The sequence below is a fragment of the Sminthopsis crassicaudata genome, chromosome 5 (assembly GCF_048593235.1).
Source record: "Sminthopsis crassicaudata isolate SCR6 chromosome 5, ASM4859323v1, whole genome shotgun sequence".
Classification (NCBI taxonomy): Eukaryota; Metazoa; Chordata; class Mammalia; order Dasyuromorphia; family Dasyuridae; genus Sminthopsis; species Sminthopsis crassicaudata.
In genome coordinates this window covers 62629430-62642617 of record NC_133621.1, presented here as the reverse complement: position 1 = coordinate 62642617, position 13188 = coordinate 62629430, and the positions used below count along the sequence as shown (strand labels likewise).

Below are 13188 nucleotides of genomic sequence, written 5' to 3'. Positions count from 1 at the left end.
ATCAAGTAATATGCCAAAAATGATCACTAAGCCATTTACTGTGGAGAATGAAAAAATTCTTCATTGCTGAGGTAGAAATCAGGAGTCTATCATAACTATCAAGTTGATTGCTGATGATTTTAAGAAAATGTATGTTTGCATACAGAGAAATGAAACTTGAAGCCATGGAAAAATTAATGTTGATTTCTGGAAAGTGATTCAAAATATGTAAAAAAAAAAAAAAAAAACCCTTGCAATTTATAAAACCAAGCAAGGAGCAAAGCTTTTCAGGTAGGAAAGTGTTCTCAAAAAGTGTCCACAGCATAGTCAGTGTCAAAAAGTTACCTTCCTCCTACCAACTAGTGTGTGTGTGTGTTTTAAAGAAAGCATTCTAAGTTATGTTGCATCTATGGCTGAAAAGGAATAGTTTAGTTATAGGACCTCTAGTAGTATCCCTAAATTCAAAGGATGGTGTATCCTATCTTCACTTATCAAATAAATTACATGTTTGTCTTCCACATTCAATAAAAGTTAAAGAATATTATTAAAACAATGCAGAAAGGTAAAAAGATACATGACTTCCCTTATATGACTGGCAAGTCAAATTAACCATACTGAGAGGTTCAGTGGTGGTATGATATAGTGGATCAAATGCTGTACTTGTCATCAAGAATACTGGATTCAGATCTTGCTTCTGGTACTTACTGTGTGACCATAGGAAGTACCTTAATTTCCTTAAATTTCAGTTACCTCATTTATGAAATGGGTATAACATTAGTAGCACTCATTTCACATGATTGCTGTGAGACTTGAATAAAATAATGTATTACATATTATATGTATACACTAAATGTTATGTATATAATATAATCCATATCAATTTATCTACTTGTGTCTATTGCTCTACATCTATCTAAATCTATGTGTTTACATATATGTATTTATACACATATAGTTATACAAATATATCTACATATGTGTATATCCTTTGCAAGAACATCATGGAATATCAATATTTTATTCAATTCTCACTTTCTCCTCAAAAATTCTTTAGCTTATTTTAATCTTATTCCCCTTAGCTAGTTAATTGTGATCATTTTGATTGAACAAGTAGGAATCTTTGGGTCAGAAGGGACCTAACTGATTTTCTAGTTCATCTTTTTCATTTTGCAGCTAAAGAGACTGATGTCCAAATTGTTTAACTAATTTGCTCACAATCACATGGCATTGCAGGATGCAGAAGCAGGACCAGAATTAATTTTTTTTTATTCCTAGTCTTTTTCCCCACTATTCCACAGTACCTCATAAGCAGCTGAATTTTCCTCTTGCCCACCTCCTCTTCCTTTTTCTATTCTCAGACAATTTCTTCATTTAGAGATTTTAACTTTGGAACATCTGTATATGTGTCCTACTGTGAGCAGTAGATGTGATGCATGATAGGATAGAGAGAGATTCTGAACCTTACCTTCATCTCCAATATTGGTCATCCAGAAATAAGGTGAAGTAACATACGTGATTATTATTTCAACATGTGCTTTGATACTAGTATGATTTTTATTCTTTTAATTCTGTGAGCTGCTTCCAAGGGCAAGAGATTTAACAAAAATAATTATGCTGATTAATCATCTTGTAAGTAAATTCTCATAATGTACCAAATTCATATATTTTTGACATCACTCTCTAACCTGGCCTGCATAGATTGAATTTAGTATATCGCAATGATGAATGAAACCATTTTTCTTTGTTAATGACCCACTGAGGTTTGTCACTGGCTCCTGGCCTGCAATTCTTTATTGGGTTAACCTATTAACTCTACACCATCCCCCAATCAAACAAATTTATATCTTACTCTGAAATAGGATGCAACAGTCTGTGTTTTCATGTTGGTCGTCTCTCTTGCAAGATATATTGACTCTCCATTTTCTCCCTACAGAAATTAGGAAGGAAAATGACAATTTATTATTGTCATACTTGTATTGTTACAAGTATCATTATACTTGTAAACTGCTTCATGACTCAAGACCAGAAGGGCAATAATTTCCCCCAAAGTCTGGATTTTTGTAATCTGAGGAGATGCTCAGACCTCCTCAAGCATCACAAGTTGTGTGATTTTCTTAGTAAAGAATAGATGCCGGCCTTAGTTGGTCTCACACATGTAATCCAACAGTATTATAAAGGGCTTCTAAAAATTCTGTGTTCTGTGTCTGAGGAACTGATGTGACAAAATCTTAATACTGAACAACTGACAGCAAGATAGAAAGTGTGAATTAAGTCTTAGGAGGAAAAAACAGACTAGGTCCAACTGGTGGAGACAGAAAAAAGTCAGACTAGGGTTGAGTCTTCAGAGAAGAGTTGGGATGGGCTAGACTAAAGGGAGAATATTTTGGAAGAAAAGCTAATGTTTGGAAAGTAAGAAAGCCTAGAGAGAAGGTAAAAAATACACTGGGCAATGGCTGGAGTAGAGGAGAGCTTTGATTAGAATGGAGAGTAGGGACAGTTGATGAAAGCCATCCTGGATTATCCCAGTTGAAAGTAATAAATTGCTCCTCTAACTGTCCTTGGCTGGATTGATCCCTCCTTAGCCTTTATATTAGCTTGGTGGTAAAAGACCAGGTCTTGTAGTCTTTAGACTTTGGATGAAAGCCAGGTATATGCTTATCAGCAAGTACCAAGTCATACAACATCCCCAAATCTCAATTTCCTTATTTGCATGACAGGGATAATATTACTATTAATGTCTAGCTCACAGAGTTGTGGGGAAAGTGCTTTTAAGCCTATATTGGACAGCTACTACTGGTTCGAACAACATTAAATACAACAACAAAAAAGACAGCCTATTGAAGTGTTTAAGGAGCAATGGATGGAGTCAGAATGTATCACCAGTGTAAGGTGAGGCAAGTCATTTAATCTTGCTGGGTCTGTTAGAAAAGATCATTTTTCAAGAGCCATACATATCTAAGTCCTGTAATCTTATGACTTGGAGACAAGAGCTCAGTACTGGAAGCATCACGTGGGAGGGCTTGATGAGCCTAAAGGATTGAGAGTTGGGGCTCTTAACATAAAATATGGGAACTTTTCTTTAAATTTTTTTTGATACTTATATTTCAATATAATTGATTTCTTTTGCAATCCTGCATATTTTGTTTTATGCATGTAAATTTATTATTCTGAGAAAGTGTACATAAGCTTCATCATACTACCAAAGGTGTCTACGAGCAAGTTGAACCTGGTTTCTATAGTGGTTACATTTTTAAAACTGTTAAATTCACACTTCAGAAATCAACAAACAGTACAAATTAGGACTTGATTTATTGGTGTTTTTTTTGTCTGGACTTAGGAAAATATTAGTGATGCTGATTAAACTTAAAATTGTGTCAAGCTTATTTTTGGAGAGAAGGTTTAGTTTTAAATAATTTACCATCACATCCTTGTTCATTGTCACAAAAAATTAAGACACACTCTTGGGATTTCCAAGGAAGAGGGTAAACCTAGAAACTATAGTGAATCATTTATGGAGTTTTTCTTTTTCACAAGTTCAATTAATCAAATTGATAAAAAAAATTATTAAAAATAAAAATAACCAGTATTTATGTAGTACCTCGAGGATTGAAAAGTACTTTACATGTGTTACATGTGTTATTTCACTTGAACTTGGCCGTGATTCTATGAGGTAGGGGCTATTATTGCTTCCATTTTGAGGGAATTATTATTACCATTTGAGACAGTTAGGTGGTACAGTGGATAGAGCTAGACTTTAGTCCAGCAAGTCTGGAAGACTGACTTTACATCTTTTCTTAAAAACTTAGTAGCTGTGTGATACTGAGCAAGTCACTTAAATTTTGATTGCCTCAATCTTCTTATCTGTAAAATGGAGATAATAATAATACCTATCTCCCAGATTCTCTTCTGAGGACTAGTGGAATTCAGTTATGGAAGATGCATTGCAAATCCGAAGAGCCTATTTAATGTTATTTTGATTATGATTTTACATTGAGGAAATGGAAGTTGAAAGAGGTTAAGTTATTTGTTCAGGGTGATACATTTAAGAAAATGTTTAGAGAAAGAATTAAACTCAGGTTTTCTTGAATTTCCAAGTCCATCCTGTATTCACTGCTATGTTTGGCTATTAATCACCAGAGTAGTGGGGATACAATGACAAAAATGAAAGAACTGCTGTTCTTAAAGAGGTTACATTCTAACAAAGGAGATATGAAGACATTAATACACACATATACACACATAAAATGTATATATAAAATAAATATAGGAAAGAAGGTATTGACAATTGGATGAGATCATTCTTTTTTGCACTTTTTCCAATTAAAAAATGTCGCTTCTGATATCTTTGGCCAGTGTGTTTGTAAGGATAGAGAAGAACTTCTCCCCAAAAGATCTTTGTGTCACAAGAGATCCACACACATAAGATGAAAATCTCATGTATTATTAACCAACTCATTTTTATTTGATCTTATAGACATAATTATAAAAATATGGTCAAAATATATGATAGATTTGTACTTTTAAAACACTTCCTGTAGGGTATTATATAGTGCAAAGCTATTCAGCTAAGCAGAAGTGAAATAACAAGTCCAGAAAAGGAATGTTTGCCTTCAGTGACAATGCAAATGTTGCCATCTTAAAGGTTAGATCCACTACCATGAAAAATACATTTTCCTACCTTTGATAGGTTGATTGATCTTTGTGAGGTCCTTATTTGATAGTTTGTTACATTTTTATTTTTAGAAAATGGCAGATAACCTGTGGAAAGGAAGATCAAATTAATATATTTCTTAGAATTGCAAGTCTATTTTGTTCTTAAAAATTCATGTTTCTTTACTTCCCTCCTTGCTATAAAAAGACTTGGTAGTTGAACTGTAAAAATATCCAAAGCATGTGGCTAGATTAAGCTGATAATATAAAAAGAGCAATGCAACTCCAAATTAATTTATCTAATTAAAATGATAATAGGATATTTCATAGAATTAGAATGACAGCCAAACTTATATGGAAGAACAAACTGACAAGAATAGCAAAAGAGAATAATATCTAAAGGAATATAAAACTCTGTATACGCTTTGACCAAGCAATACCACTACTACATTTGTCACAAAGAGATAAAAAACAAATAAGAAAAAGATCTATTTGTACAAAAAGCAGCTCTTTTAGTGGTGGCAAAAAGTTGGAGAATGGCTGAACAAGTTGTATATGATTGTGATGGAATGATATTGTGCTACAAGAAATGATGAGCAAGGTGCTCTTGGAAAAAAGGGGAAAGACTTATGTGAACTAATGCAAAATAAAATGATTAGAACAAGGAGAACATTGTAAACAGTAACAGCAATATTGGATGATGATATATGCTGAGTAACATCTATTCTTAGCAATACAATGATTGAAGACACCTCTGCAGGACTTATGATGAAAAATGCTGTCCATCTCCAGAAAAAGAATTGTGAGAATCTGAATGAATACTGAGGATACTTTTTCTTGCCTTTCTTTATTTTTCTTTTTTTTTTCCCATTTTCTTTCACAGCATGACTTACATAGAAATATGTTTTACATGACTTACAAATGGATAATCTATGTCAAATCACTTCCTTTCTCAAAAAGAGAGAGAATTTGGAACTCAAAATTTGAAAAAAAGAATGTTAAAGTTGCTTTTACATGTAAATGGGAAAAATTAAATTATTGAAAAAATAGCAAAAGAAATACTTTCTTTAGATCTGCACCTGTGATTTTATCAGCATTAGAGATTTCCAGTGTAGAGGTTCTCTCTTCTGAATCAGATCAGCAAATATTCTGCAAGCTAACAGTTACTGAAAGTTTCCTGGGGCACTGGACAGCTTAAGGTATGTACCTAGGGTCAACAAGTGAATATTTATTGGAAGCAACACTTAAACCTGCATCTTCTGGCAAGCAAGATTGGCATTCTCCACTACTACTATGTTGGGAATTATGGGAAAAAAAGAATAACAGAACAATGGAACTAATTAGATAATACAAACTTAGACCCAAAGGCATATAACAAAATCATATTTGACATATTTATGGTTAAATGATATTAGGGAAAAACATCATTATTTAGTAAACACTAACAGAACAATTGGGTAGCAATATGGTAGGATCATATCTTATGCTATGTATTATAATAAATTTCTAGGGGATATGAGAGCCTGGCACATACTGGCTGTGTATATAGTCTTATATACAAAAGAGAAAAGAGAGTTCCCAAATAGTGGGGTCTATTGAATTTTTTTGTCTTGGTATACTAAATCTTTTAGCATAGTATTTGGCACATAGTAGGTAATTAACAGATGCTTGTGGCTTGTTTGATTGAATGACATCTTCACTGAATAGGCTCTGATTCTTTCTACCACTCCTAATGGTTTAATGCCTATGATCTCTGGCAAAAAAGAGAATTCTCTATCATTCATTATAGATAAAAGCCACCTTACTCAATCTCAGAAGATGTTGGGAGTGTGGGGGTAGAGAGAAGGGGAGAGAGCGATACAGGAATTTGTGGCCCTAGAAACTCCTGGAAATAACAGTCTCTGCTCTTTCCATTACAGAGGAATAAAGAAACAAAATTGTGTGGCAGTTCATAAAAAAAACTAAAATGAGTCCTTTATAGATTAAGGCATGTCATGAAGTCTTGAAAGTTCCTAGGGAACTTGTATAATGTATTGATCTATATTCTGATACTTTGGATAATATTTATTTGGAATACATAATATGCAGGATAGTCTTGGAACACATATGAAAGTATTTAAAGTAGATAATATATACATGTGTATAAATGTCATTTTATAAAACTTAAATCACTATATACATCAGTTATCACTTTAAATAAGCAGCTAACTAAAAACTAATCTTTGTAATTTTTGGAACATTTAAAAATGAGATGAAAATTTATAAGGTTTTTCAGTTTTGTAGCTTGTAACTTAGCAGATAAAAATCAGAAAATTAAATAGAATGATTACAATTTAAAAAATAATATTGAATATATTCACAGGGGCCAAGAGAACTCTATCTGAATTAGTACAGAATTTTTCCACAGTAGGTAAAATTGATAAGAAGTGGCTTTAGATTCCAAGGATTTAATTTTAGCATTTATTGGCTAGGCTTCCCTGGCTAAACCTTAGTTTCTTCATCTGTGCAATGAAGGGATTGTACTAAATGGACTCCCCTTTCCCACTTTAGTTCTATGATCCTAGAATCCTACAACCATTTAACTTTTATTTAATCCCATCAGAATGGTAAGGAAACCTTTGTGTGACTTGATTAGATATATAGGCTACCATTATCTCCATTGTTCACCACTTAAGTCTTTCATTTAGAATTTGCTTCTCTGTCAAACTAAAGTGAATTTAATCTTTTGCTCCCAATGTGTGTTCAGACATGGTAGAGCCTAGTCTCTCTTCCTTTCCTTTCTCCTTATTTGTTAATCACAAAGGTTTTTTGTTGTTTTTTTTTTTAATTTGAAAAAAAAAACAGGCTGAATTTCTGGGTTTTTTATTAAAAAAATTTTAAAGCCTTTATCTCTGAACAGAGTGATATCTAGCACTTCTGATCCTTGGAACAAGCACAAAAAAATGAACTTGAGGCAAGAAATTGAACATGGAAGTGATGAGGAGAGGTGGATGAAGGGAGAGACTTCAGATTTTTTTTCATTATTTTTCTAAATTTAATACTTAAATAGAAAAATAGAAAAAATAGAAAAAAATGTCATATGCACAGCAGAACATATGAGAAGATTCAAAATATGTAACAACAAATTTCTATTTCAAGAAAATGTATATAATAATAAAACAGATTATATTCAGAACTGTCCATCTTTTCTTTGCTTCTTTATAGGTTTTTTTTTCCTTCTCTGCTGTGCACTTTTCCCTTAATTTTTCCCTCTTTCTTTCTTTCCCTTCCTCCAACTTCCCCTAAGTAAGTTACAGGGAAGCATAGATATATTTGTACTTATACACACCTACTTTCCCTCTCCCCCCATACACACTTAGACACACACACACACACACACACACACACACACACACACACACACACACATATATATATATATACACACACACACACATACATATATGCATACAGTTACATATTATTTTTTGTTTCCTATCCTTCTTTACTCTTCTAACTTTTACCAGCTTCCTTTGTGTCAATTCTTGTTCTACACCTCCTTTATACTTCATAATTACTGTTCTTACCTTTTTTTACATGGTTTTACTTTTTAGACTCACATCATACTCGGCTCTACCCGAGTCTTTTGGACCACCCAATTACTAATAACCATCTTAGATATATGCTTTATGTTTCCAGGTATAAAACATAAACAGTTTGTTCTTATTGAATCTTTTGAAATTAGTATTTGATGTTGGCTCTTATATGTCAAATTTTTCTATTGAGTTCAGATTTATTTGCAACAAAATCCTGAAAATCTGACAGTTCATCAAATATTTATTTTTAAATTCAATATTGTACTTAATTGTGTTAAATACAATATTTTTAGCTGCAATCCTAGTTCTTTTGATTGTCAATATCCATTATTCCAGAACCTGTGGTCTTTTATTATAGCCACAGATAAATCTTCTCTGACTCTAATTTTATTTTATTTGTTAATTAAAAAAATATTATAGCTTTTTATTTACAAAACATATGCATGGGTAATTTTTTCAACATTGACTCTTGCAAAACCTGTTTCGAATTTTCCTCTCCTTCCCCCATCCCCTCCCCAGATGGCAGGTAGTCCAATATATGTTAAATATATTGAAATATGTGTTAAATCTCATCATATTTATACAGTTATCTTGCTGTACAAGAAAAATTGTATCTAGAAAGAATAAAAAACCTGAGAAGGAAAACAAAAAATGCAAGCAAACAATAACAGAAAGAGTGGAAATGCTGTGTTGTGGTCCACACTCAGTTCTCATAGTTCTCTCTCTGGGTGTAGATGCCTCTCTTCATTACTGAGCAATTGGAACCAGTTTGAATCATCTCATTGTTGAAGAGAGCTACATCCATCAGAATTGATCATCATATAATCTTGTTGTTACCGTTTTTAAAGATCTCCTGGTTCTGCTCATTTCACTTAGCATCAATTCATGTAAGTCTCTCCAAGCTCTCTGAGATCATCTGAACTCTAATTTTAGCTCCATCATGTATTTTGTTGTTGTTTTGATCTGGGTGCTTTGAAATTTAGCAATGATGTTCCTGTATATTTTCCTTGTACAATCTCTTATAGATGATGATCAATGGATTTTTTCTATTTCTACTTTACCCTTTTGTTCTATCATTTCATGACAATTTTCTTTGATTATTTCTTCTATTATTTTATCAAGATTCTGCTTTGATCATAGCTTTCAGATATTCCAAACATTCTTTTTTTTCTCTTGATCTGTTTTCCAGATCCATTGTTTTTCTCATGAGATGTCTCACTTTCTATTCTTTTATTCTTTATATTTTATTTTTATTATTTCTTGGTCTTTTATATTGTCACTGGCTTCTCTTTGCTAAATTATAATTTTCAGAGTAATTTTCTTCCTTAAGACATTGGATTTCCTTTTATATTTGATGGACTTTCTTTTGATAACTATATTTTTCCTTGATTGTTTTTATTTTTTTCTTTAATTTTTCCTTAATCTCTTAATTTGGCTTTTAAAGTCTTTTTGAATTCTTCTATAAATTCCTTTTGGCAGATATTCATTTAACATTACTCTTTGGGATAGAAGAGCTTTTTTTGCTTCACATTTCTCCTTTGAAGATGAACACTTGTCTTCCCTATTCCCATAGTAATTTTCTATAGTTGGTTTCTTTCTTCTTTGCTTGCTCATTTTTTTGGAGGTGGGGTAAAGAGATTGTTAGCATAATCATTTCTGATCCTTGAGTGGGGGGATGGTGACTCCAGTTTCAGGTCTTCTTTCAATTCTCCTCTGTGATCTGGAAGCTAAACCAAGAAGTCCATCCTCCTGTAAATGCCAGCAGCCAGTAGCTTCCCTGCCCCAATGCTATTGCACTCACCAGGCATGTTGGTGCCTTCTCACTCAGAACCAAGTTGCAGAAGCACAATTGGGCATGGAGGTTTTGATCAGATGATGTTCCCTCAGTCTATCTGGCCTCAGACACCCAACTCTCCACACTGTCTAGGAGATGAACATTCCAATTTGGGCTAAAGCTTCCTCTAAACCCAGCTAGCTCCAGGGCTCCCCACTTGCTGTTTCCATAGAGTTAGCCTAAAGGTATTTACACTTCACAGGACCAAATCTCAGTCTTAAGGTCTTTTTTCTGATCTTTTCTGATTGTTCCAGGAGGACTCCTAATATGCCCCAGTCTAATTTCTTTTTCACTGGTCTATATTCATGCTGAGGCATAATTTCAATTTTGTTTGTGAGGGAAATCTGGAGAGCTTGGACTTTTCTGACTTATTCTGTCATTTCCTTATGATATTCCCTTAACTTCAGAGTCTGAGACACAAAAACTTTTTTTTTTTTTTTATTTTTTATTCATTTATCCAAATTATCCCCTCCCTCCCTCCACTCCCTCCCCCCCGATGGCAGGTAATCCCATACATTTTACATGTGTTACAATATAACCTAGATACAATATATGTGTGTAAATACCATTTTCTTGTTGCACATTAATTATTAGCTTCCGAAAGTATAAGTAACCTGGGTAGATAGACAGTAGTGCTAACAATTTACATTCGCTTCCCAGTGTTCCTTCTCTGGGTATAGTTATTTCTGTCCATCATTGATCAACTGGAAGTGAGTTGGCTCTTCTTTATGTTGAAGATTTCCACTTCCATCAGAATACATCCTCATACAGTATTGTTGTTGAAGTGTACAGTGATCTTCTGGTTCTGCTCATTTCACTCAGCATCAGTTGATGTAAGTCTCTCCAGGCCTCTCTGTATTCCTCCTGCTGGTCATTTCTTACAGAGCAATAATATTCCATAACCTTCATATACCATAATTTACCCAACCATTCTCCAATTGATGGACATCCATTCAACTTCCAGTTTCTAGCTACAACAAAAAGAGCTGCCACAAACATTTTGGCACATACAGGTCCCTTTCCACTCTTTAGTATTTCTTTGGGATATAATCCCAATAACAGCACTGCTGGGTCAAAGGGTATGCACAGTTTGACAACTTTTTGGGCATAATTCCAGATTGCTCTCCAGAATGGCTGGATTCTTTCACAACTCCACCAACAATGTATCAGACACAAAAACTTGTTGATAGATCACTCCTGGAATTATAGCTTAGGGTGTGAGGTTACTTTTGTGGAAGAGCACTGTTGGAAGGCAAAGTTGGGCATCAGAGGACCATATCTGCTTGAGAGATGACTGTGGGGAGGCAAGGATGGAAAGAAAGTACTACATGGTAGTTTCTTGATTTAATGAATTATTTTTTTTTTACTAATTAGATGGATAAAATTAGCTTTTTATACCTGCTGAAAGAGCATATGGTACTTTCAGAACTCTTTAAATGTCAGTGCCTAGAGACAAAACTATGATCACCCAGTCCTAATGGTTTAATGCATGAATCTTCCTCATACTTCAAGTCCAGAAAAGTACTGCTCTTTTGCTTTTCAGAGTATGAGTCATATGCTGAGCTTAATTGGATATTTTATGGAAGAATATAGATTGTAGTTAGAATCATAGATATTCTCTGGAACATAGAATCAGACATATTTCCTACTGAAAGAGAATCCTTACTATATCAAAATGATTTTCTTTGGGATGAAAATGAAAGGACATGTGGATTTTGGATTATCTTCAGTGGTGAGGGAAAAGTTGGAGATAGCTTCAGAGCATTGAAAAATTTCTCTTTAGCGTCTTCTTTGATAGTCAAAATCTCCAAAAATGAAATTGATGCTTTTAATAAATTGCTACATAATTATTTTTACTTCTTTGGAAGTCATTAAATTCTAAGTGTGTAATCATATTATCTGGAGAAATGAAATATCCTTCAAAGAAACTGTAAGCCTTATTTTTTTTTACACAAATGCATACATTTTGGTGTGCTTATATAAAATATGATCAATAAATAGCTATTGATAATATTTATATATACATACTAAAGATGTATGTATATACATATATAAGCTGGGTTTCTTAACATTTTTTGGTGTCAGTGACCTATTTGGTAGTCTGATGAAACCTAAACACCCCTTCTCTAAATAATGTTTTCAAAGACATAAAATAGATTGGGTTATCAATGAAACTGATTACATAGAAATACATTTATTAAAATATTTTAAAAAGAAGACAAATCCAGAGGCCCCAGGTTATGAACCTACCACTGGTCTCTAGGGAGACCACATATGGGGGGAAAGAAAGGGAAGAGGCAATCAATGCATATTTAGTAAGCAGAAAAGGACCAAGATATAACTAGTTAAAATGATAGACCACATTAGACAATTAAGTCTTACAAAGAGATTGAAGCTAAAAGCAAGTAATTTTACCTGTTTTAGAAAGAGGATGGTTTACAAGCTGTCGAATGACATGATTTTCTGATGATCTCAGGAGTAATACGATGTCCGTTGGAAGAGTATCCCTGTTTTTAGCTAAGAACCCACTTGCATTATAAAGGACCTGTTGATAAAGGACATGGTCATAATTGTTCATTACAAGAGACATTTGGAGAACTTTGGGTATTAGGAACACAAAGAAAGATGTGATCTTTGTGTAAACATCTTTGTTATGATGTTGTCAATTCCATGATCATCGTTTGTATTTAGGTACTATGAAATTTGGAGGCTTTTAATTCCAGGGCCTCTCCAGGATCTTTGCCAAAAAGAAATAGAAATATATGTGGCTCTTTGACATGAGGAAAAAAATGAATGTTTAGTAAGCTTAGTTAGAAAGTAGTGCACAAATTGAGTGACAAATTCAATGTATTTATATACAACCTTCGATTTCCTTATCTATCAAATGAAGGGAGTGAAGTAGATGATCTTTAGAGTCCCTTTTAAGTCAAATTCCACAATCCTATGATATTATAAATGCTTTTTAGGGACAAACAGCTTGCCTTTCATCAGAGAGAAAATATATGGTTTGGTGAATGATAGAGGGTCTGGGGTTTGCTGTGATATAATAGGTGGCTCATCAGGAGTGAATATATTATATTTAATACAATTATTTCCTTTTGTAATCCTATCTTAGAGAAGGAAATAAATTATATTAAAATATAATTGTGA

General features: G+C 33.3%; 1 protein-coding gene across 1 annotated transcript in view; it reads right to left on the bottom strand.

The window, feature by feature from the left end:
- The window catches only part of MYO3A (myosin IIIA), a 209129-nt gene that overhangs the window by 51819 nt on the left and 144122 nt on the right, over window positions 1-13188 (bottom strand). Inside the window, exons 21-23 of the mRNA XM_074269536.1 lie at window positions 12454-12583; window positions 4658-4737; window positions 1829-1906 (exon numbers count right to left, since the gene is read on the bottom strand). Coding sequence (XP_074125637.1) covers window positions 1829-1906; window positions 4658-4737; window positions 12454-12583 — 288 coding nt within the window. The remainder of the gene's footprint in view (window positions 1-1828; window positions 1907-4657; window positions 4738-12453; window positions 12584-13188) is intronic.